Source organism: Hemitrygon akajei, chromosome 29, assembly GCF_048418815.1.
Source record: "Hemitrygon akajei chromosome 29, sHemAka1.3, whole genome shotgun sequence".
NCBI lineage: Eukaryota > Metazoa > Chordata > Chondrichthyes > Myliobatiformes > Dasyatidae > Hemitrygon > Hemitrygon akajei.
Genome location: NC_133152.1, coordinates 43,690,343 through 43,717,058, shown reverse-complemented (window position 1 = coordinate 43,717,058; position 26,716 = coordinate 43,690,343). Strand labels below are relative to the sequence as shown.

General features: G+C 39.6%; 1 protein-coding gene across 3 annotated transcripts in view; it reads right to left on the bottom strand.

Annotated features, from left to right (window-relative positions):
• rerea (arginine-glutamic acid dipeptide (RE) repeats a) overlaps window positions 1–26,716 on the bottom strand; it is a 615,654-nt gene that overhangs the window by 434,716 nt on the left and 154,222 nt on the right. For all 3 annotated transcript variants that reach the window (XM_073032278.1, XM_073032279.1, XM_073032280.1), the window contains exon 2: window positions 9,283–9,728. In XM_073032278.1, the coding sequence (XP_072888379.1) occupies window positions 9,283–9,583 (301 nt within the window). In that variant the 5' untranslated portion in view covers window positions 9,584–9,728. The remainder of the gene's footprint in view (window positions 1–9,282; window positions 9,729–26,716) is intronic.

Genomic DNA, 26,716 nt, shown 5'->3' with positions numbered 1-26,716 from the left:
GGAGTTCTATTTTAAATGCTCCAGAGACAATACAGCAGAACTTTACAATGAAATTGGTCCAGGCGAATGAAAAGCTCAATTCATGCACACATTAGCTAATTATTAGAATAACGCATTTACTTAGTCTTTAACAAAAAACATTTCGGTCATTCTTCATTACTTGGTTTACTTTAGTTAAAATAAAATGAAAGCTTCTGTCACAAGGGCAGACAATTCATTCACAGTGGGATTTCAACCATTTTACATCTTGTTTCACATTTATTTTACAATACGGTATCCAAGCCAACAGCCTAATTATAAATTAAAATTGTTTATCCACCTATCACCTCCCAACCTCTGACTTCATTCCCCCACCTACCTGGCTTCACCTATCACCTTCCAGCTTGCACTCCATCCCCTCCCCCCACCACCTTCTTATTCTGGTTTCTTCTCCCTTCCTTTCCAGTTCCAATGAAGGGCTTCGTTCATTTCTTTCCACAGATCCTTCCTGACCTGCTGAGGTCCTCCCAGCATTTTGTGTGTTACTCTGGGTTTCCAGCATCTGCAGAATCTTACGCGTTTATGTTGAAGAAACAATCTTTTCCTTTCTAGATTATCTCACTGTTTCTGAACCCATGTGCGAATCTACCCACACAGAGTTTAAAATCTAAAGCCTATTGCTATCACATCCCTCTATATCTATTCACAAGTAAAGTTAAACTAATTTGATTAAACTGAACTCAATTTATTCAAACAATGTCAATCAGTGCTAGATAAATTAGGTAGCAGGACACATAAACAGTAATTAAATTGTGCCATTAGTAAAATAATAAACAACAAAAAATGCAGCAGATTGAAAAAAACAATCTCACAAACAATGGATCCAATATATGCTCTGCAGTCCTGCCATACTTAGTTCAAAATGGTGCTGGATAACTTTGTCTTTAAAGAGTGGAGAAAGCTGCAAGAAAACCTCCAGCATTCACAAAACTCAACATGACTGCTAACGACAACACAGTTGCATTCACAACTGTGTTCAGGTAGAAGTCCCAGAGTGATGGCCCAACTCGGCTTCCTCCAGAGATTCCCCCCCCCCCAAACAAAACTAGATTTAGCCAACTCAATTCAATCCACCTTCCATTAAGAAGTGGCCAAGAAAACTGTGTGCAGCTAAGCCAAGAAACCAGGCAACATCTCATCTTTGGTCCTTATGTCCTGGAATCTTGAACCAGGTACAGATCTAGCCAACTGCTCCGGTATAGCTGCAACATAGTAAAGTGCAACCATCTTCATCATCCTTTTGCCCCAAGGTCAGAAATGAGGATGTTTCTTGATAATTTTACACTATGTCTGATCCCATTTCCAACTTCCAGCGAGTGGTGAGGGCGTGGAATGAGCTGCCAGTGGGAATGGTGGATACTGGTTCAATTCTAACATTCAAAATAGTTTGGATAAGTACATGGATGGGAGCAATGTGGAGGGCTAAGATCCAGGTACAGGTTGATATGATTAGGAAGAATAATAGTTTGGCATGGATAGATGGGCTGAATGGCCTGTTTCTGTGCAGTAGTGTGCTAATATCCTATGTTCAGCCAGTTAATCAGTCCAGATCCACAAAAATATATAATTTACAAACAAGCTCTAATTGGAAATTTACAAAGATTAGACCATCTTGCATCTCACAAAATTCATCCCCTTTGCAGCCTACAGATCTGAGAAATGATCTGAGCACCATAAAATCCTTTCCATGTTCAGTTTGTTCTTCAAAGGGAATAATTAGTCGCTCAATGTGATAGATGAAGGAAGAACATGTTAGCCATACAAAACAAATGCTTCGGTAGCAACAGACAGCTTTTCTGGAAGTGATGAAATTGTGACATATAATTGGTACACTTCATGTTAAAAATGTCAGTATCCAGATTTTGATTTTTTTTCTCCTGGGTAAGCATTCCTGCTAGGCTTGACAATAATAATTTATTGAGGCATTTGAGTGAATGAAAGTGACAAGATTACAGCTTTCCTTGTAAGGTCATCCTGCTTCTTGAGATTGAGGTGACTCAAATGGAATTGTTTATAAACTGGCATATACTAGATATACCAGGATACAATCTTTGTTTCAGACAATGAATTCAGTTTAACAAATCATATCTTTACTAGTCAATAATATGTATAGATATTAACCCATGAAATGGTCTGAACAGTCAGCCAGTTGGCAATGTAATGAAAGATTCATTGGTTATTCAATAATAAGCCATTATTGTCAATTTTATACTGTCAGCTTGCCTGTATTTGTTTATGTATAGTTTTCATAAATTCCATAGTGCTTCTTTATTTTCCTGTAAATGGCTGCAAGGTAATGAATCTCAAAGTTTCCTATGGTGACATCTACATACTTTGATTATAAATTTACTTAGAACTTTGATTTCATTGTCAACTGGAACAAGTAAAATTTTTGCCTTCTTCACCTAGCGGCTAATATTATTATGATAATCAAATATTACTTATATTGTTCTAAATCAATCATCTTCTTATCTGTATAATGCAAACTTTAGGCCTTATGGGCAATATCATTTGAGTTGATAAATGAAAAGCACCTTGCTTGACAAACAGTGGAGTAACATGACTTTAGCAGTTTTTCCACACACACATATTAATGCCAGTCTGCAAAGCCAACTGACAGCATTATATAGAAGGTCGGCAATTTCTTAAGAGTTTTACTGCAAACCTCCCTCTTGAATAAGACATCTCTGAACAGAAACCTTGAGAGGGATCACCAAGGACAGCTGTTACAATGTAGCTAGCCTTAAAAAATAACTATAAATGGATCAACAGTTCTCATGGTCATAGGTGACTTGCTTCCACTCCAGTTCTTTGTAATCTAAGCTTGTTGAAAAGTAATATCATGGATCTCCAGACACTACAATGGCCAGGGCTGACAGTGCATGATGGAGTAGGTGATAGGCTTTATACGGATGTTGTGAGCTCCTTTGTCTCCAAGTGCATGACCTCCACATACTCTCGTTGAAGAGACTGAAAGCATTCAGTGCCTTTCTAGATATTCCTCTTCCACTTTGAGAAGTCACAAGTCAGAGGGAATGAACTTTCTTTCCCATAGAGGCTTTGAGAACATCTTCAAAATATCTTTTCCATCTTCCTGGAAATAATTAATCTTTATGGAACTTAAGGTAAAATGCTTATTCAAGATTCAAGTTTATCATGTGTACATCAAAACATACAGTGAAAAATGTACTAGCATTAACAAACAACACACCTGAGGGTGTGCTGCAGGCAGTCTTAAGTGTCACCACACATTCGAGTGCCAACATAGCATGACCACTCTGGATGATATGAGCCAACCAGGTCAACATCCCCAGTATCAAAGCTCCAACTACCCTCAACTGGTTCTGGGACATCACACTATTTGTATGTCCAACCCCAGTTTCTTTCAACATACACTCTAGACTGAGTTCCACCACAGCAGAGATTACCAGGAGCACAGGGAGGAAGATTTTTGATCTTCAAATACTTTCCCCTCCCTTCTCAGTTAGCCAAAGGCTATGGTGATGCACTGCAGGTGGAAGTTAACTATGTCATTATTGTACAGTTTTGCCAAGAGATTGAGAAAGCAATTTATGTTTTTTTCTTCCTCTCATGGATCTTGACTGGCAGAGAATAGTGTTCTGACACAGGTAGAGCACTATTCCAGATGCTTAGGATTCTTCAAACTTCAAAGTAATTTGATTATCAAAGTAAATAAATAATACTGAGGCATGAGTTGTGGAGTCTGAAATTGAGTCCATAGGTTGTGGAATCAGTTCAGAGTTAAGGTAAGTGAAGTTATCCACACTAGTTCAGGAGCCTGGTAGTTGAAGGGTAATAACTCTTCCTCAACCTGGTGGTATGGGTCCTGAGACTCCAGTACCTCCTTCCTGATGGCAGCAGCAAGAAGAGAACATGACCTGGATAGTGGGGATTCTTGATGATGGATGTTGTTGTAAGGTCCACCTTCTGACAAGCATCATCAGCATACTTAACAACCAATGTGGTAACAATCTTTCTTCTGGAATGGAGATGAAGATCCAGGGTACAGTACATTGGAGACAGGATGCAGTACTGCAGCAAAGAAATGTAAACAAAGGCAAAAACAATGATTACATAGACAAAAAGATGGATGTACTCAGTGGGTCAGGAAGTATCTATGGAAGCGAATGAGCAGTCAGTATTTCAAGCCCAGTCCCTTCACCAGGTTTCATCCCAAAACATTGATTATCTCTTTCCTTTGATGCTAGCTGACCCCCTGAGTTTCTCTAGCTTTTATATGTGTTACTCTGGATTTTCAGCACGTGTAGAATCCGTTCTGTTTATAATGCAATGAGATCCCCTTGCTCAGCCCTAGTATGGCTTACTAATGAATCCACTGGTTAGGATGATGGTGTTGTGTTGTTAATGGAGAATGAGAATAAAGTTCTAAGGAGAGCCAAATTTGAGAATAATTTTCTATAATTCCTTTTTATTAAAAGAGTTTTGAGGTTGAAAAAGATCACATGCAGTGGATAATCAAGCTGTGAAGATCATATCCATTGTACCTCTTCAAGCAGTATGGCAAGGGAGTTCAGCAGAATCCTTAAAATGCCTGACAATGGTATCTTGCTGCTCTCTGTCACAGAGTAATTACCACAAAATTGCTTAAGTCCCCTGGGATGTGCTACTCTTCCCAGATGAGGGTAATGAGATTATAAATTCATTTCAGCAGTATTTCTCCACAGTGTTTTATTATCATCAGGAATTGTGCCTTCTCTGTCAGCTGCTGAATGGCCTGATAGATCATCAAGTGCGTTATGGAATGATGTCAAAAACATTTATCTCAAAGACAGTCTTGCTTGAGAAGATCGCCAAAATTCTCTTCTCAACAGTTAATTATGTGCTTTCTTTTGCTCTTTGCTTTCCGTAAAATAGACGGTCTTAATAATATGAAGCACCACATCCATTGTGCTTGCTAGCTAGTTACTGGAGTTCCTGCACTTTTCTAGCCAGTATTTCCCCCCTCTCTGGCCTTCACATATTGGTAAATCTAATTTTTTCCTCCCCTTGAGATATTGTGATAGCTCCACGAATACCCTTACTTTATGACTAATCAGTTTCTGGATTTTCAAATTGTTATCAAACCCAGTACTGCTATGAAATGGCAGAGGAAGCAAGTATTTTCACAAACACCAATTACATCAGACTGCAACATCCACTGGTCGGAAGTCAATAGATTATCTGGAAGTTATCTCGTCAAGCTTTGGTTTGTGGGATTCTTTAAGCCTTTTGATAATGATTTCTTTACAAAAGCATTTCTATTGCCAATACCATTTAGAAACCAAATGGAAGGCCAAATTAGGCAGAGATCAGTTCATGTGCCATGAAGAACTTAGCGGCACATGACACTACAACATGTTTGGTGAAGGTATCTAGTTGCAGCAATTTGGTATTTTTTTGCACCTTCTCACCACTGACCAAAGCCAAACAGCAATATACCACATGGCTTGTTGCCTCAAATGTATTGAAGTGTTCCACACACTCATATCTGGGCAAATGAAGTCAAGGTGTATAGGAATTAAAATGGCTTGACAGCAAGTTGAAAGCCATTCATTCATATCAACAATAACCAGATTTCAGGCAATAATTAAGTAAAAGCAAAACAAAATGCCGCGTGGTATCAACTCAACATGACCTTTCTGCTGCCAACACCTCCAAAGTTTATCTATCTATCTATCTATTCCACTAAGCAAATTGGTAGAGCACTAAGAATTGTTTCTTTGTTTATAGCTCTATTGTCATAAAGCCTCTTGAAACATATAGCTTTACTCTAAACTCTCATTCATACATTTGCTGAAAACTATCATTGACATTTGAACATCTCTGCAGTTAATCATGTTAAATCTGAAGGGAAATGATGACTGAAAATAAATGGGATGGCAGTGGTATTTGCAGCACTGTGGATCAAAATCAGAGTGAATCAAACCAGCTACAGAGGTATATAAATCTCTTCTAATGACACCTACTCTGTAACATAAATTGCAGACTGACAGGTATCACATAACAACAGCAAGGATTCCATTGTTTTCACAATTGCATAAATGCAGTAAACCAGCTTTGAGTTTTCCATTTTGTCTTGGGAATTCGAATTACTGTTATTGACAGCAATCTGTGATCACCATTAATGCCTGTTGGTGTATGTCATTGTGCAATGGAAATAACTATTTCAAAGTGGTGTTTATAATAGCCAGCTTTGAAACAGCAACAGGGCACACAGCAAGACACCATTACAATTAACAACATATAGCTTTGCTGAAGTCTATCACTTTAACCACTTGCAGTCAACAAGGTTTCTCAAATTCAAACTACAAGTGCTGGAAATAGTCAGCAGGTCAGGCAGAATCTGTGGAGGAACACAAGGTTAATATTTCTCATCAACGACCTTTCAGCAGAAGCTTTTTCAGTTCAGGCCATAAAGTACTACAGCACAGAAACAGGCCCTGCAGCCCATCTCATCTTCGCCAAACTAATTCCGCCTACTTCCACTGACCCACACCTGGACTATTGCTATCCATACCCCTCCCATTCGTGTATTTATCCAAACTTCTCTTAAATGTTATAATCAAATCCTCATCTACCCCTTCCACTCGCATCTCATTCCGCATTCGCACCACCCTCTGGGTGAAGTAACTGCCCATCAGATTCCCCTTAAATATGACACCTTTCACCTTTAACCAATGACCTGCAGCTCTACTCTCGCACAACCTCAGTGGAAAAAACCTGCTTGCACTTATGCTATTTATACCACTCATACTGATTGAGACACTTTCAAAATTGAAGTATGCAATCTAATGGAAAAGTGTACTAGGAAACTAAATACTATTTCGAGACTTAACTTTGTGTTTAAAGTTTTCAAACAGCAACAAAGAAAGAGTTTCAGAGCAATGCAAAAAAAAAAGTCAGTGCTGTCGATTAGAAGTCATAGCCTGTACTAAAGAGGTAAAAACCAGGAGCATATGATTACAGTACATTTCAATGAAAATATTTGAGAACTATAGATAAGAAAACATTGTCTGGAACATAATTACTCATCGCAATTAAAAACTCGTTCCTCAAAATTAACTTGAGTGTCATAACACACACAAAATGCTGCAGGAACTCAGCAGATCAGGCAACACCTATGGAGAGGAATAAACAACCAACATTTCAGGTTGAGACTCTTCATCAGGACTTGAGTATCATCATCTTTTTTTTTAATTAAGACCTGGAAGCAGCAGGAAGTCTGCAGAAAGCCTCAATGTCTGAGTGCTAAATCAGGCAGTACCACCTCTACCAAATCACACCTGATCTCTAGCTAATGCTTCTCAATGAAGGGTGCAAACTAAATTATGCTCAGCTATGACACGTCCCAAAACCAAATCAGAGGCTTACGTCTTATTAAAAATGGAAAAATACAAGTGCCAGTAAAGGGTACATCCTAGCCTTTCCCATCACAAGAAAGTATCTTTGGAAGCATTAAACTGGATAAAAATAGATACTCCAATAAATTTGATTCCTTGATGCCATTGATGTGAATCCACAGCATGTTGATATTTACGCAGAGATCCACAGCTCAATAGTGGGGAAAATATAAATTTCAAGCCAGTGAACAGAATTAATCAAGTTTGTTCTGGGAGTTCAAGGAAGTTCACCTTGTATTTAAACTGTACTGTCTCAACTGCACAATTTCTTTCATGAATTCTGACTTCAATTTTGCCTTGTACAACTACCTGACTCGAAGGAGCTAATAATGCGTGGGAATAAATTTCCAAACAAACTATGAAAAAAGGTAACATACCTTTTCAAGAGTTAAGATTTAAGATTCAAGTTTATTATTCATGTGCACATTAAAACATTCAGTGAAATACATCACTTGTGTTAACAGTGTGCTGGGCCATTCTGCAAAGGTCGCCACACACATTACAGCAGTAACAGAGCATGTCCACAATGTTCCACTGAACAAAAATAACAGCAAAGCAAGCCCCGTTCCTCCCTCCCACCCAAGCACACACACATAACCCCAGTGCAGGTTATCTTCTTCAGCCTCCAGCAGAGTCGTAGTAAATTTAAAACTATGTTGCCAAAAGTGTAAAAGGAAAGAGAGAAATGTATGCAGAGACATTAGATTACAGTAAATCTATCAAAAGAAATTAATTTCAAACAAAAGAAACATCAATCCTCTTGACATGATTCAGAATCAGGAAGTAACACCATGAGTGCAAGTAAAAGTTCTGAAACTCTGAATGTGGCCGTCTGCTCTACAACAGGTAGTCAAAACTCCCCATCGCATCACCAGCACCAGCCTACCCACTATCAAGGACATATAATCAGAAAGGTGCCAGCAAAAGGTCAACATTATCACAAAGGATCTCACTGAAACTGCTCATGGACTGTTTGCCCTGCTGTCATTGGGGTGGAGGCTATGTAGCATCCATGCCAGGACCACTAGACTCAAAAATTTACTTTCCCCAAGCAGTATCTGTTTTTGGCCTATCAACACTCCACCACCACTAACCCATTCCACTACACCCCCTACCACCACTTCTTTTATCATTTCCTGTCAGGGACTTCATGTACAGACACTCCTGTGCTTAACATCACTTTATGTATACACAGTCAATGTATATCAGTTATCTTATGTATTTATAGTTTTTTTATTACTGTGTCCTTTATCTTGTGATTTTTTTTGTGCTGCATTGGATCCAGCATAACAATTACTTTATTCTCCTTTACACTTGTAAATGACATGACATTAAACAAGCTTAACATCTTAATTCTTCAGCAGGTGAGCAGAAAACGTGGTAATGTACATGGTAACAGTTCATGATAGACTGGAGAGAGTGGTAGATGACAATTTACAGCATTCCACTTTAAGAATGCTAAATGAAAAAAAATAACTGAAATTACCTTTACATACCACAAAGTTTTCTGAGATCCAAACTTCAAAACAATTGACTCAATTGCAAGTAATTAAGTCAATCATTACTCCTATGGCAAAATCATTACTACCTGTAACTACACAAGGCAACGTCATCATTACAGCTCTTAATAAAGGAAAAGAGCTACATCACATTGACTTTCAAAGGCTTATCATTAACTTCAGAGATTCAAATGACTAAAGATGGATCATTCAAAATTTATTTTGTAATTTGAACCCATTGACACAACTACCCCTGTAATCTTGGCATTTATTAATGTCTTTTTAAATACCATACAGAAAATCAATCATGAAATACTACTTGCCTCCAGGCCTGTAGACAACATCATCCTCTGTAACAAATGAAGTTATATCTCCAGTCTCTGCTCTCTCATAACGTGATTTCTTTTTAGGTGGTTTCTTTATTTTGGATTTTTTACCAGACTCCTCATTTGTAGCACTATCCTTGTCATTGTCTTCATCTTCTGTGTGGTCACTTTCTGCATAATTTTTGGCACCTCCTTCTAAAGTACAACTGCGCCGTGGCCTGGAATGTTCACTCTCTCGTTTATCTCTTCTCTCTCTCTCCTTGTCCCGATCACGATCTCTCTCTTTATCTGCTGTCATGATTCGCCACGTTCCTTCCTCTGTCCTCTCACGGCTTGGCCTCCGTGAAAGGTAGACAGTAAGCCTGGGCTTCAGTCTTCTGAATTTGATGCTCAACTCCAGAAAAAATCCAGCCACTCCAATAACCCCAAAATGTTAGGAACGGCTAGAAAAAAAACAAAAGGAAAAGCGGATTACAAAACTTTGTCCACAACGCAATTACCACTGTATACACAGCCAAGTACAATGTCTATGAAAATGAGGCACAATCGAAAGGAATGGAAAGGCTACAAAAGATAAGATGGACCTTGGTCACACTATATCTTCAAAACATGTAAATTAGCAGTTTCCATTTCACCTCAAAGTATCACTTTTCAAAGTATCAACCACAAGGAAGTGGCAGATCAGATACCCCAAGAGACAGGTTACAATGATACCCCAAGAGACAGGCTGCCTCTCCCTTCCTCTGTACTGATAAATGCATCACATCTTTCTCCTTCAATACTAACAAAGATTAAAACTCAACAGAATAAAAGGCAAATGCTGTACTCCAATACTCCAGTGTGACAACCTTCTGCAGGACTACATTCCTAATGTGACAAATCACATCATTGATGTATGTATTAATTGTTTTACTGACATTCTTACTATTTCTATCCAGGCTAAAATACCATCTCTGGCAGTCCATCTCACACTAAATGGGTGGTGGAAATAGTATTTTAGTTTCAATAATACTCAGTGCTGAGAAATCATTTACCAGTTGGTAACATTTTTATTTAACTTGGTAGGCAATGGGTTCAAGTACAGTCGGGCCTCCTTATCCACAGGGGACTGGTTCTGGGACCCCCTGCAGATACCAAAAAACGCAGATGCTCAAGTTGGTGGACTTTAGGACCCGGCGGAGCTCAGGACCCGCCGCCCACAGTGTTTCTGTTCCATTGACGGAAAACGATCACGATTGAAAAGAAAGTGGAAATAATAAAGCAATCGGAAAGAGGTGAAACGCCATCGGTCATTGGAAAAGTGTTAGGCTACAATCAGTCAACGATCGGAACAATTTTAAAGGATAAAATGAGAATAATGGAGCATGTGAAGGCCCTGCCCCGATGAAAGCTACAATTATTACTAAGCAACGCAGTGGTTTAATTATTGAAATACATATTTTTCTTAAGTGTTTTATATGCATAGAAAGGTAAAATATATACTATATACTGAGACAAACATTTGACTAACTGGCGCTAAATAATACCGGATGTTCCTGTTCTGACTTAGAGAACTTCCTTTTGTTTTCGATTCCCGATCCGCGGTAACCGATGCACATCTTCCCGTATACTTTAAATCATCTCTGGATTACTTATAATACCCAATACACTGTAAGTGCTATGTTAATAGTTGTTATATTCTATTGTTTAGGGAATAGTGACAAGAAAAAAGTCTGTACATGCTCAAACAACAAGTGCTGAAGAGAGAACTTCCGGGTTTTCCCAATCCGCAGTTGGTTGAATCTGTGCATGCGGAACCCGCAGATAAGGAGGTCCGACTGTAATTCCAGGACTTGACCATTTGAAAAATAAAGAGTGCATCACATTATCAGAAGTGCCATATTCTAGAAGGCAAGTTAAACATGACTTATGACAGTGAATTTTAAAAATCCCATGGTAACATTCCCTCAAACAACCACCAACAAAATTAGATCAATTAGTTGATCAATTAGTTCTTATTTCCAATATAATTAATTCAATGTGAAGTATTTCTGATCTTTAGAAGATGTAATAAGGCAGTACATAAATAAAGTCTTTCCACCTAATTCAGACAAGATCATGTTCTTATATGTTCATGTTAAGTACAGAGTTAGATGTCTGCTATCTCAAAACTGAATCAGAAGTTTTCAGATCAAACGTAGTAGATCATGTATAATTCTGTACATACAATTCCTAATTCTTGATAAAGGGTTATAACTATAAGATAAGGGGACAGTTAAAACAGAGGTATTGTGAGATTGCTTCTTGCAGGTGGTGAATCTTGGGAATTCTCTGCCTCTGCAGGTAGGGAGGCTTAACTGGAGGTAGATAAATGACTTGATAGATCAAGGAGTAGAGGGATATAGAGAAAAAGCAAGGAGGAGGAGCTGAGGCCAACATAGATCAGCCGTGGTCATTAAATGGTGAGACAGGCTTAAAGGGCTAAAAGACTATTCCATAAGACATAGGAGCAGAACTGGGCCATTCAGTCCACTGAAACTGCTGTACCATTCAATCGTAACTTCATAAGACAAAATACAATAATAAAAATCTTTAAAACAGACCGAAAGGGTGTAAGCTGAAGCTACAGCTTATAACGCCTACTCCTCTTACTTTTACAAAAACCTATTTGGCATCAATCTTCACATCAAAACAAAAAATTTCATAATCTTTTAACACAAAATCCAATTCCAAGTATCATTCATTTACATTACTCCCATTCATTTTAAATCATGTATTTTATATTTGTTCATTAAATTATTTTAATAATTTTTTTAATTTGTTAAGTGTGGTGCACATTTTTAAATTCTCACTACAACTATTCCATAGGTTCACCCCTCTGACTGAAATACAATGATTTTTTACATTTGTTCTTATCCTTTGTTTTTGAAATATACACATTCCTCTCAAATCATGTTGACTTTCTCTCATTTTAAACAACCTTTGGATTCTTTATGGTATCCCTCTCAACCCCATTCTTCTACATTCTCCCATTAACCTTTGAGGACTTTACTCAAGAACCTTCAAACTCCACTTTAATTAATCCTGTCTTGTGTCCTTGTGAAACTCACTATTACACAATCATTTCTATGCTTTTTTTTTACAAATCTGAATGAAAATTCCTCTGCTGAGTTTTTAAAAAGTCCTTCCCAGCTGAATAATCACGTTGCTAAATAAAGTTAACTAGATTTTGAATAAATTAGTTTCCTCCAAAAAAAAGAGGAAGACAGCAGTTATATTTGTATAACACAATACCAAGATATTTTACTGATCTAATTTCTTCCCTCCAAATTTTATTCTTCATCACCCTGCCTTCAATTCCTTAAAAGTCCATTCTTTGCTTGAATGCAATTCCATGGAAACCAGCATTTTCCAGAATAAAAATCAAATACTGAGGACAGCACAACTTTGGTTACTTATGAATGTGCAAAATACAATATATTAATTCAACAGCAAGATTGACACATTTAAATTCCTGCTTGGGTTGCAAAACACAGATTACACTGATTAAACAATAACTTTTGGTGAAATTGCTTTAAATGGCATGGACTATGAAGCTAATCTGCAAAATGTTTCTGGTTTAACAAATTAACTTCATAAATTCCATTTCAAAATATCAAAAAATATAGTCAGAAATATACTCTGCAACACACACACACACAAAAGCAAAATGGTGGAAGGACTCAGTAAGTCAGGCAGCATCTACGGAAAAGAATAAAGAGTCAATATTTCGGCCCAAGACCTGTCGTGGATCCTGATAAAGGGTCTCAGCCCAAAACATTAACACTTTATTCCCCTCCATAGATGATGTCTGACCTGTTGAGCTCCTCCAGTGCTGTGTGCATGTTACTCTGGATTTTTAACAGCTATAGAATCTTGTAAACATAATCTGTAATGCTTCCCAAAGTTAAGCACGTTCCGATACGATGCCGAAAGCTATGAAACTATTTAGGTATCCTATACAAAATAAACTGCTAGAGGAACCAGATCTACTCCAGATTCCATTGTCTTAAGTCTTCTGTAACTTCATATCTTGTAAGACTACAGCAGATTAACACAACACTTGTTACAAGGATTAAATAAAACTATCTCATGCGTATCCAAACACTGAAAATAATTTCATTATGTATTTTAAGTATTTCAATATGCACTGGCACTAAATCCATATCCAAAATATACTAAGATGAATAAAAGTGTACTTTATTGGATATGGATGCATGAAGATACCTTGATGTATTCCTCCAGAGTTCATAGTTTTGATCAATAAAATCATTTTCTTTTTCCATGGTCGCATGTAATTATAAAACACCCTTCGCTTTTTAAAATATTTCAGGACACTCAATGCTGTGTTATCAAAAAGCCTTTCTTCGTTTTCTATGGCTATGTTAGGCCACTAGAATGTTACAAAACAAAGGGAAAACACCAATTCCAAATTGATGAGAGTATTTTCAGCAATGTTCATTTTGGATCCAGCTGTATCTCTCAAACCAAGTTTACTCTTATAGGGAATGCTAAATGCAGAAAGTGATCAAACTGTACAACACTTTAATCTTTGACTTACAAAATGAAAACAATGCAACTGGAGCACAATGCATGCAAGAGAACATGGATTCCAATCCATAAAAAATAATTTTATGTTGTTATTGTACCCACCTCTGCCACTTTCCCTGACGGTTTGTTCCATATACCCAAAAGCCTCCATGTGAAAAACTTACCCCTGAGGTGCCTTATAAATCTTTCCCCTCTCACCATAAACATATGTCCTTTATCTTTAGTTTTTTTTATTTTTTATTTTGAAATACACCGCAGGAAAGGCCCTTTCTGCCCAACGAGCTGCACTGTCCAGCAACCCACCTATTTAACACTGACCTAATCACAGGACAATTTACAATGGCCAATTAACTAGTACGTCTTTGAACTGTGGGAGGAAACCGGAGCACCCAGAGGAAACCCATGCGGTCTCAGACAGAACATACACACTCCTTACAGACAAGGCAGTGCCAGAAATGAACCCCAGAACACCCCAAGAATGACCTAGCAGAGAAAAGCTGGCACCGAGTCTGGCTCAGGAGAGAAGGTGGGTTGGGGGGGGGGGGGGGGAGATGAAGAGGTAAGCTGCAGTGATAGGGGATTCATTAGTTAAGAGAACAAAAAGGTGGCTCTGTGATCAAGAATGAGATTCCCAGATGGATTGCTGCCTCCCGGGTAACAAGATCTGGGACATCTCTGATTGAGTCCACAGCATTCTCAAATGGAAGGGTGAGCAGTCAAAGGTCATAGTTCACGCTGATACCAATAACATAGGTGGGATGGATGATGAGGTCTTACAAAGTGAGTTCAAAAAGTTAGGCGCAAAGTTAAGGACAGTGTTGTGATCTCGATTGCTGTACCACATGCAAATGAGGCCAGAAATAGGAAAATCAGACAATGTAACATGTGACTAAGAAGATAGTGCAGGAGAGGGAGCTTCTAATTTTTGGATCATTGGGCTCTCTTCCAGGAAAGGTGGGGCCTGTAAAGAAGAGACGGTTTCACCTAAACTGGAGAGAGACTAGAGTTGCAGGGGGATGGAAACCAGATCACTAGAACAAAGAAGTGTGGTTGTGAAAAAAAATGCTGTCAAGCCTACATACAAAGTCAGGAATCAAAAGGTCAAGTATGGTGGGACTAATGTTCTGAGCTGCTTATATTTCAATGCAAGGAGTATTAGAAAAGGCGGATAAGCTTAAGGCAAGGATCAGCACACGGAATTATAATGTTGTAGCCATTAGTAAGTATTGGTTGCAGGAAGAGTAGGACTGCCAGTTCAATGCTCTGGGGTTCTGTTGTTTTAGCGTGATAGTGAGAATGATTAAGGGGGGGAGGGGTAACTTTACTAAACAGGGAAAATATCACGGCAGGGTTAGTCAGGACAGACTGGAGAACTCATCCAGTGAGGTTTTATGGTAGAACTGAGGAATTAGAAAGAAATGACTTTAATGGGATTACATTACAGACCAACCAACAGTCCATGGGATTTAGAGGTGCAAATTTGTAGAGAGATCATGGTCTGTTGCAAGAAACACAAGGTTGTGATATTAAGTGATTTTTAACTTTCCCCATATTAACTGGGACTCCAAAGGGCTGGAAGGGAAAGAGTTTGTAAAATGTGTTCAGGAAGTTTCCTTAATCAGTACATAGAAGTCCCAACTAGAGAGAGATAGATTCTGGATCTCCTATTAGGGAGTGAGACAGGGCAAGGGACACAAGTTTGTATAAGGGGACACATTGCACCTAGTGATCATAATTCCATTAGTTTCAAGGTAATTATGGAAAAGGATAGGTCTGGTCCTTGAGTTGAGATTCTAAATTGGAGAAAGGACAATTTTGATGCATCAGAAAGGATCTGGCAATTGTGGATCTGAACAGGTTGTTTTCTGGCAAAGGTGTACGCCGTAAGAGGGAGACCATCAAAAGTGAAATTTTGAGAGTTTGCATGTTCCTGTCAGAATAAAAGGCAAGGATAACAAGTTTAGGGAAACTTAGTTCTCAAGAGATATTGAGGCCCTGGTTAAGAAAACAAGGAGGCACATAAAAGGAACAAATTACATACTTGAGGTGTACAAGACATGCAAGAGAACACACAAGGAAAACGAAGGTTAAAAGACATGAGGTTACTCTACCAGACAAGGTGAAGCAGAATCCCAAGGGGGTCTACAAATAAACAGTATTAAGAGCAAAAGAATAGCAAGGGACAAAATTGGTCCTCTGTAAGATCAGACTGGTCATTGATGCATGGAGTGAAAAGAGATGAGAGATTTTAAGTGGATTGTTTGCATCTGTATTTACTCAGAAGATGGACACAGAATCTATAGAGGTAAAGCAATGCAGCAGTGAGGTCATAGACCCTACACAGATTACAGAGGAAGAGGTGTTTGCTGTCCTGAGACAAATTAGGGTGGATAAATCACCAGGACTTGACGATTGTGTTCCCTTGGACCCTGTGGGAGGAAAGTGCAGAAATTGCAATTTCCCTAGCTTTGATATTTAATCATCCTTAGCCACAGGTGAGGTGCTGAAGGTTTGGAAGAGAGCTAATGTTGTTCCATTGTTTAAGAAAGGTTCTAAGTGTCAGCCAGGAAATTATAGGTCAGTGAGACTGACATCAGTCATGGAAAAGTTATTGGAAGGTATTCTAAGGCACTGGATATATGAGTATTTGGATAGACAGGGACTGACTGGGGATAGTCAACCTAGCTTTGTGCATATTAAGTCAGATCTAACCAATCTTTAAGAGATTCTTTGAGAAAGTTACCAGGAAAGCTGAGAAGGCAAGTCAGTAAATGTTGTCTACATGGATGTTAGCAAGGCCTTTGACAATTGTATGGGAATGATCAGGAAGGATCAGTCACTTGGCATTCAAGATGAGGTAATAGATAGCATTAAATATTGGCTTTGTGAAAGAAGCCATTGTGGTTGTAGATAGTTGCCTCTCTTACTGGAGGCCTGTGAATCATTGTGTCATAGGGAGCAGTGTTGGGTCCATTATAGTTTGTCATCTATATCAAGGACCTGGATAATTTGAGAAACTGGATCAGCAAATCTGCAGATGGTACCAAGATCTGGGGCTATAGAAGACAGCAAAGAAGACTATCAAAGCTTGCAGTGGGATCTGGACCAGCTGGAGAAATGGGCTGAAAAATGTCAGATGGAATTTGATAGAGACAAGTGTGAAGTGTTGCATCTTGGGAGGACCAATCAGGGTAGGTCTTACATGGTGAGTGGCAGGGGAATGAGGAGTGCGGTAGAAAAGGGGTCTGAGAATACAGATCCATAATTCCTTGAAAGTAGCATCACAGAGTGATAACGGTCATAAAGAAAGCTTTTGGCATATTGGCCTCCATAAATAAATGTACTGAGTACAAGAGTTAGGATGTTAAGGTGAAATTGTACAAGACATTGGTGAGAACTAATTTAGAAGATTGTGTCCAGATTTGGTTACCTACTTGTAAATAAGATTGAAAGTGTGCAGAGAAATTTTACAAGGATCAAACCAGAGAAAATCTGCAGATGCTGGAAATCTGAGCAACACACACAAAATGCTGGAGGATCTCAGCCGGCCAGGCAGCATCTATGGAAAAGAGTACTGTCAATGTTTTGGCCCAAAACACCAACTGCTGAGTTCCTCCAGCATTTTGTGTGTGTTGCTCAAATTTATAAGACTTGAGGACCTGAGTTACAGGGGAAGTTTGAATAAGTTAGCACTTTATTCCCTAGATTGAGGGGAGATTTGAAAGAGATACAAAATTATGAGGGGTATAGATAGGGTAAATGCAAAGAGCTTCCTTTTCCCCCGCTGAGGTTGGGTGAGATGACAACTAGAGGTCATGGGTTCAGGATGAAAGGCGAATTGTTTAAGAGGTACATCTTCACTATGAGGGTACTGAGAGTGTGGTACGAGCTGCCAACACAAGTGGTAGATGCAGAGTTAATTTCAATATTTACAAGAAATTTGGAGAGGTACAATGGATGGGAGAAGTATGGAGGGCTATGATCCGGGTGCAAACTGATGGGACTGGGCAGATTAATATTTTGACACAGACTCGATGGCTGAAGGTCATGGTTCTGTGCTGTAGCATTCGATGGCTCTATGGCTATAAGACAAAGGAGCAGATTTAAGCCATTGAGCAAATCAAGTCTACTCTGCCATTCCATCATGGCTGATTTATTATTCCTCTCAACCCCAATCTCCTGCTTTCTCACCACAATCTTTGATGCCCTTATTAATCAAGATCCTATCAGCCTCCGCTTTAACTACACCCAATGACTTGTCCCCCATCCCCCAAGGCCATCCGTGGTAATGGATTTCACAGATTCAACACTCACTAGCTAAAGAAACTTCCCCTCATCTCTGTCCGAAAGGACATCCTATTCTGAGGCTATGCCCACTGATCCTAGACTCTCCCATTATTGGAAACATCCTCTCCATGCCCACTCTATCCAGACCTTTCAATATTTCTTGAGTTTCAATGAAACTACCCTCATTCTTCTGAAGTCCAGTGAGTACACACCCAGAACTATCAAATCCTCGTATTAACCCTTTCGTTGCTGGGATCATTCCTGTAAACCTCCTCTGGACCAGCTCCAATGACAGCACATCCTTCCTTAATAGGGGGCCCAAAACTGCTCACAATTCTATCAGTTTTTTTTAAAGCTCCAATTCTCAAATAAATGCAGGGACACATCACAACAAGAATCAGTATAAAATTTTAAGTGATGTCCAGTTTTTAGTGATTAGGTGCACATTCATTGGAATCAGATTTAAAATGGCTGTGCCAAGCAGTGTTTATAGAAGTCTGATCTTTTCATTAATTTTAATGATCCACTAGGGTAGTCAAGTTTCCAGTGAATATTACAGTCTGGCAGACTATCCTCTGGCAGCTGCTGGTGTCGTCAAACATAATCCAGACCGATTTGATCTGCATCTCTCACGATCTTGGCAGGTTCACATAAAACTAATCATCCTTACTTAACTCAGTGTTGCATATTTTAGAAGCATTTTGTCATAGGATTGCCTGGAAGAAATCCTTAAGGCCTGTTAACTGATGCCACAATGAAGGAAAGTAGCATTTAAATATCCCAAAATATTCTTTAGCAAGAAGCAGCAAAGCTCAGAAACGACTAAAAAGCCTCAACATGAATGGATACCACTTCAGTGACAATATTTTCAGAACTATTTATTTTCATTAAATACTTACAAATACAGCCATAGCAGACATACTCAGTTTAACCACATCGTTATAGAGATAAAATGTGTGATGTAAAATACCAAGTGTTATTACCTACCAAAAGGCATTTCTTCCATTATACAGTTCTGACGAAAGATTGTTCATCTGAAATGTTAATCTGACTTCCCGCTTTCCCTTCCATGAGTGTTGTTTGGCAAGTGTTCTAGTGGATCAATTGCATGCATTCAGAAAATGGGTAGCATGAATGTTTATTATACTTGTGTAGCTGGAGGAAGTGTTTATTTAATAAATAGTTCTGACAAGGAAAACCTATGTTGTGCTGAGAAAGCTAACACCTATTTTAGGCTGCAAATGAAAGACACAGAGGGAGAGAGAGCAAACAGGCAGCTAGAAGATCAGTTAACCTAATAATAGTTTTAGTGGGGAAATGCCAGCATCAGTTATTATGGATGAAGAAACGGGGTACTTAGAATAATCATGATAACATTCAGCAATAACTAACATAGTTTTACAAAAAGTAACCTGTGCTTGGCAAATGTAACAGTGTTTCTTTGAGCATGTAACTACCAGGGTAGTGAAATGGGAAAGTAGAGGATGTGGTGTATCTGGATTTTAAAAAGACATTTGATAAGGTACCACATAAAATGTTGTACACAAGATAAGCATTTGTGTGGGTTGGAGGTAATACATTAGCATGGACAGAGGAGTGGGTAAAGGACGGAAAACAGGAATAAACCAATCTTGTTCAAATTATCAGGCCGTTACGAATGTGGTGCAACAGGAATCAGTAATGGACTGTCAGCTGATCATAATCTATATTAACGGCCTAGACATGATGACAGGGAGTAACGTTCTCTTGGACATGCAAAGCTAGTTGGAAATATGAGCTGTGAGAAAGATGCAATGAATCTGGAAAGGGATATGGATGGGTTGAGCATGCAGGCACATGTGGGATTATTCATTTCAGTATCAGAAAAAAATGTTTTTATTAATTACCGAGAAAAAACTAAATGATTCTCAACGAGATCATGATGGATCATTCTGAAATGCAGAAGCTCAATATACAGTACAGCAAGCAATTAGGAAGGCAAATTTATGCTAATCCTATTTTATTCTCCCCAATTCCCACAAACTTCTCCCTAGATTTTCCATTGTTACACATTAGGGACAATTCACTGCGCCCAGTTAAAATTAAGATTAGGTTTATTTGTCACATGTAAATTGAAACATCGAAACATTTAGTGAAATACACCATTTGTATCAAATCAAAGAGGATTGTGCTGGGGGGAGCCCACAAATATCACCAAGCAACTGGCGCCAACCTAGCATGCCCACAACTTACTAACTCTAGCCCTCAAGTCTTCGGGGTGTGTGAGGAAACCAGAGCACCAGGAAGAAACCTCGGTTGTCACAAGGAGAACATACAAAATCCTCACACATAAAGGGGGATTTGAACCCCGATTGATGATCGCTGTCACTGTAAAGCAGTAACCGCACATCTTTGAGTTGTTGGAGGAAAGCAGAGCACTCAGAGGAAACTCACGGGTCACAGAGAACATCTAGAGTCCACACACTCACCAGTGAGGACTGGGATTGAGTTCAGATTGCTAGAAGCGTGAATCAGCAGCTCCACCAGCTGCAGCAATGCGCTGTGATGGCCCCTGTTGCTGACTCGTGTCCCTGTGTTGTAACTGATATTTATATTGCAGCATAACAGCAATAGGCATTTCAAATATATATTATCAAACACAATGTGACACTGCCCCATCAGGGCAAATATTCAAACCTCTTGCAAATGAAGTACATATTAAGGTGCAACTTATTTTTATTTAGAGGCACAGCACATTAACAGGCTCTTCTGGCACAATAAGCCAGTGCTTCCCAATTACACCTATGGCCAATTAACCTACTGACCCGCACGTCTTTGGAATGTGAGAGGAAATTGAAGCCCTCAGAGAAAACCCAAATGGTCATGGGGAGAAAGAACAAACTCCTTACGGAGAGCAGTGGAACTGAATCAGAGTTGCTGGTGCTGTAATTGCGTTACTCTGGCTGTTATGCTACTGTGTCTTCAAATTTTCCTAAGTAACAAGCCATTTTAGCCCAATGATCCAATTAACCTGCTAACCCCTAGGTCTACAGAATATAGGAAGAAACTGGAGCACCTGAAGGAAATCCATGTCATCACGGTGATGAGAATGTACAAACTCTTAACAGAGAGCAGCAGAACCTAACCTGGGTTGCTGGCACTGTAACTGCATCACACGAACCACTGTACTACCATGTATCCAACTGATCTCAAGTCTGCTAGGAAAATAGGGGTCAACCAGGTAGCTTTATTCGTCGAGTCTAAAATACATTGTGGATTTACACAGTCATGCAGGCTAAATCTGGCTGCGTTATGAAAGTGGAAACAGGCAGTCATAATCACACAGAAGATGCAATCTGAAGCTTATCCTACATGAAATGAGGCACTAAGTTTGCAACAGCTTCTTTCCAATCAATGAGCAGCAACATCACAGCCACCTCAATTGTCCGAGATGAAGGCGGAGTTAAGATGGTACTAAAAGGCAACTCCTTTGCTTCCATCTTTAATATCTTTGTTTTTCCCTTTCAGCATTCTTTTGAGGACCCTGACCTGGAGTTACATGCTGACTTTGGTTCTTTATGGGAATGGGACCCGTTCTCGGGGTTTCAAGACCGGCTGTTGTTCGGCACGCCAAGGGGTAAGCCCGAGAAATGGCCTATTGTTTGGAAGCCTAAGATCTCAGGGCTCTGGAGGCGGGCGGATCGAAGGTCGGCGTCAAGGTAAGGGACTTGAGTGTCATCAGGGAGGCTGGAAAATCTTTCGCTGTGGGCCCAAAGACGCGAGATCTTTTGCGATCTTTGGGCACAGAGCTCATAAAAAGCGATGAAACAGACTTTTTAACATTGTAAACCAGCGGGTTGTTGTTATATCTCTCGCTCGCTGTGAAAATGGGGGACACCTCCCTCTCCCTTACTAGAGAGAGGGAGAAGTTGTGGGTTGCTGAATGGCAGATGAATTGCGATAGTCTTTGGGGTAACTGCAAGGTCTGTGTCTTTGCTATCACTTAGCTCATGCTTGTGCTTGGTAACGGGTGCACTTTTGGTTTTGCCAGTGGGGGGAAGAGGGTTTGTTGCTAGCCGCCACTTACACACAGGAGGTGGGAGCTAGGGGGAGGGACTTTGGGATTCTCACGTCTAACTGTCATTCATTCTTTGGGGTACTTCTCTGTTTTTGTGGATGTTTTGCGAAGAAAAAGCATTTCAGGATGTATATTGTATATATTTCTCTGACATTAAATTGAACCTTTGCCATAATTTATTATTGATACTTGACTGATATTGAGAAGACTGGACTAATGGTCAAGAAACACAAATTACGCAAGTCAGTTTGCCTCACTATTTTTGCACTACTTGTGTAATAAATAAATAAATACATATATTTCTTATAATTGATAGTATATTTTATGTATTGCTCAAAACAACAAACTTCACAACAACTATCGGTAATATAAACCTAATTTCTGCATGCTCTCTGAAGCATTTTGAGTAAAACATTCAAGTTCAGGAGTATGTAAGAATGGGCAATAAATATAGATACTGCTAGTGAAGTCTGTATTCCATGAACAAATATATTTTAAAAAGTGATCAATTTTTATGTTACTGATTAATCTGCATCAAAAGATCACCGAACAGAAATGGTAACTGGCCTGTTCAGTTCCCCTGGCATTTTCTATTTCATTTCAAATCACCATTGTTTCCCAATCTTAACATTTTAGGCCAAGATCCTTCATCAGGATTCAGACCCTTCATGAGTCCTGATGAAGGGCCTCGGTCTGAAACTTCAACTCTTGTTCCTCTTAATAGATACTGCCTCACCTGTTGAGTTCCTCCAGCATTTTGTGTGTGTTACTCTGGATTTCCAACATCTGCAAAATCTCTTGTGCTTATAATATTTTAAAGTTTTCTGTACAATAACTATCAATGTGTAGCATCATAAATAGAAATGATCTCCCTTGATTGAGAGATCTTACTTCACATTCAAGTTGAACCGGTCAGCACAGAAAAGAACTGAATACACCAAGATCAATATTTGCATATTCAGTGGAAGACAGAAATAAATTCTGAATAAGTCTACAGCTAGGAGCCAAAAAATGTCATCACCAATAAATCCCATAACAGAAACTTCTTTACTCAAAGTGGTTACAACAGAAGCATTAGAGGGAATGTTGTACCAGTGGTAGTGTGATCACTCAAGTTGAGTATGATGTTCTGGTATTGGTGGGTCCTCGGGTGGCTGATCCAGGGTCCACATATTCTGCTGCAATGTGGGAAAGAGTAAGTGGTGGCTGTGGTTAGTGGTTGGGCATTTTGTTGTTCAGTTTCTCCTTTCGCAGCTGTCACTTGTTCTCTGTGGCACAGCGGAAGTTGCTCTTGTAGTGCAGATCCCTCCTGAACAGATTTCCTCCAGGTGTACAGTATCTATTGAGTGCAATGCCTTCCCAGTTTTTAGATGTAATGTTGAACTTCTTCAGGCTGATTTTTATGTTATCTTTGAAGTGTTTCCTTTGTACCAAAGAACATGTTAGCAAATTGAGATGAAATTTTGTAGATTAAGATTCATATTGTGCATAAGCACAAGAATATATTCACCTGACTCTAATGTAGATCCAATCTGGCTGTAGTTGCGCAGAGTGACACACATTTATTTAAAGGGAAGCTAGATTTGTGCAAAAGGATATGCTAATAAACTGAGTTAAAGTTAAAATGGGACTAACATAAATATTGACACACCTGTTATGACAAAGGGGTGTTTCTGCATTGCCAGTACAATGCAATTTTATGTAGATACGATTCCATGGTTCGAGCCTTAATCTATCAAATGAATGGAACTGAATTATTACAACCTGTCTTTGCAAACTAAAGCAACGATTGAGCAAGACACTAATTATTTGCACAATTTCAGTTTGAGGACTAAGATAATAATGATTGCCTAAACCCTGGCGAATTTTGTTTATTTAGAGATACAGCATGGAAAAATCCCTTCCAGACCTTTGAGCCAAGCCACCAGTACCCAAATCATGGGACAATTTACAACGACCAATTAACCTAACTGGTACGTCTTCAGACTATGGGAGGAACCCAGAGCTCCCAGAGGAAACCCATGCATTCTTAGGGCGATCATATAGACTCCTTGCAAATGATACAGATTCAAACTCCGAATTCCAGAGCCCCAAGCTGTAATAGCATTGCGCTAAACATTTTCTTCTCCAGAAGTTAATTATAAAAACAGAAAATATTGGAAGTACTCAGCTAAGTCAGACAATATTCATACAGTAAGGAGAAGAATTAATTTTTCAGGTCAATGACCAATGAGAGATTATTTACTTTTACTTCATTCTTTGAGTAATGCCTATTGTACACCATGTAGAATTACAACCATGAGAACCTAAAATGTAAGTGGCTTGCCACAGACCAATAACCCCAGCAATCCTTATTAAAAATCAGAAAGAATAATGCTGATTCTATCCTCCTCCTTCATCCAGTCACTCTTCGTACATAGTAAATAAAAGCTAAAATATTTTAATTTGAAGGGAAATTTCTGATCTTTAAATGTAATCTTGGAAACACTCGCAAAGTCTTATGATTTATATACAACTGCACACAATCTTCTGTCCGCACTCAATTCACGACAATTCAAATTACTATTAACAAAGAATTTCAGTAATAAATGTTGCCGTGTTGCTTACTCTGCCCTCAGACATCTCCACTGCTACAGATACTAACTAGAAGAACATCTTATATTGCACTGTGGCACCCTACATCTCAATGTATGAATGCGCACAGAATTTTCCAATTTCAGATAACCCACGCTCCATGTTCATTCACTCCTCCCATCTCCGTGTTCCTTCACCTCTCCCATCAGCTACCTTCGTTCTCTCTCCCCTTTGTTCATCTTTACCTTTCCACACCTTTCCCCACCATTACCTATATTTTTTTATTTTATTTTCCTCCATTCAATTCGTCCCTGATCCCAGTTATCACCTTCCAGCCACTGTCTCCAGCTTCCCCTTCCCACCAAGGCTCAATTTTTTTCCTCTTTCTTTTTCCACATCTGCTTCCACCAATGACCCACCATCCTGCCTTGCTTTTCCCCTTCCTCCCCCCCCTCAGCCTTGGCTCCATATATCGTCAAACCTCATCTGACCTGATCCCATCTGTCACCCACCCTGTCTCACCTTTCCCACAGTGAAAACTATCCACTGCTGGTCCAACCATTCAGACTCAATGTTACAAGACTGCTTTGATAGCGTTACCCGAGAGGTACTTCGAGCTGAGAACACATCCGAATACATGGAGGTGGTCACCAGTTTCATTTGGAAGTGCATTGAAGATGCTGTTCCCCCAAAATCGGTCTGGGCCTACACAAACCAGAAGCCTTGGATAAAGAGTTCAATACATGTTGCTCTCAGAAAGCCTTCACCTCCAGAGACCAAAAGGAGCTCAAGAGATACCACAATAATTTACATACAGCCATCAAGATGGCAAAACAGCAACACAGGGAGAAAATCTAGTCACATCTCTGCTACAATGACACACGCAATGTATGGCAAGGACTGCACGCCTTGTAGATTTGAAGAGGAAATGCAGCAGTACAGCCAACACTGCCACGTTGCTCCCGGATGAGCTAAATGTTTTTTTTTTACCCTTGATTCCAGATTGATAGGACTGAACCCCCAAGGAGAGCCGCTGCCGAGACCTGCACCTTGGTCATCTCTGAGGCTGAGGTATGTAGAACATTCCAACGGGTCAACAGCCGCAAGGTAGCGGGGCCAGACAGCATCCCAGAGCGTATCCTTAAAATGTGTGCTGAACAGCTGGCTGGTGTATTTATTGACATTTTAAATCTCTCCCTCTCCCAATGTGTAGTGCTCTCGTTTCAAGTTGTCCATCATTGTTCCTGCACTTAAGAAAACCAAGGTAGCATTCCTGAACGATTGGCACCCTGTCCCACTCACCTCAATTATAAACAAATGCTTTGAGAGGCTGGTCAAAAACTAATCTGCAGCATGCTACCAATCACACTAGACCCCTCCTACAATTTGCCTACCGACGGAACCAGTCTACTAATGATGCCATAGCCACAGCAGTATACACCGCACACATTCACCTGGAGAAGAGGGATGCATACATTAGAATTCTGTTCCTGGACCACAGTTCAACATTCAACACCATAGTTCCCTCCTTGACAGGACTTGACAAGAAACTCAGAGACCTCAGCCTGCACCCCACCTCGTGTAGCTGGATCCTAGACTTCCTATCGAAGCAGCAACAGGTGGTAAGGATGGACTCCTTCACCTCTGCCCCTCAACACACAGGCCCCCCAGGGTTGAGTTCTGAGCTCCCTCTCTACTCCCTTTACACCCATGAATGTACTGACACACATTCCTCCAATCTGCTGATCAAATTCACAGATGACATGACTTTGATCGGCCTTATTTTGAGGGGTGATGAGACAGCGTACAGAGAAGAGGTTGACACCTTGACACGGTCATGCTAGGATAACAACCTCTCTCTCAATGTCCAAAAAATAAAAGAGCTGATTGTAGATTATATGAGAAACAGAAACCAGTTCGGCCTGATCAACATCAATGGGTCTG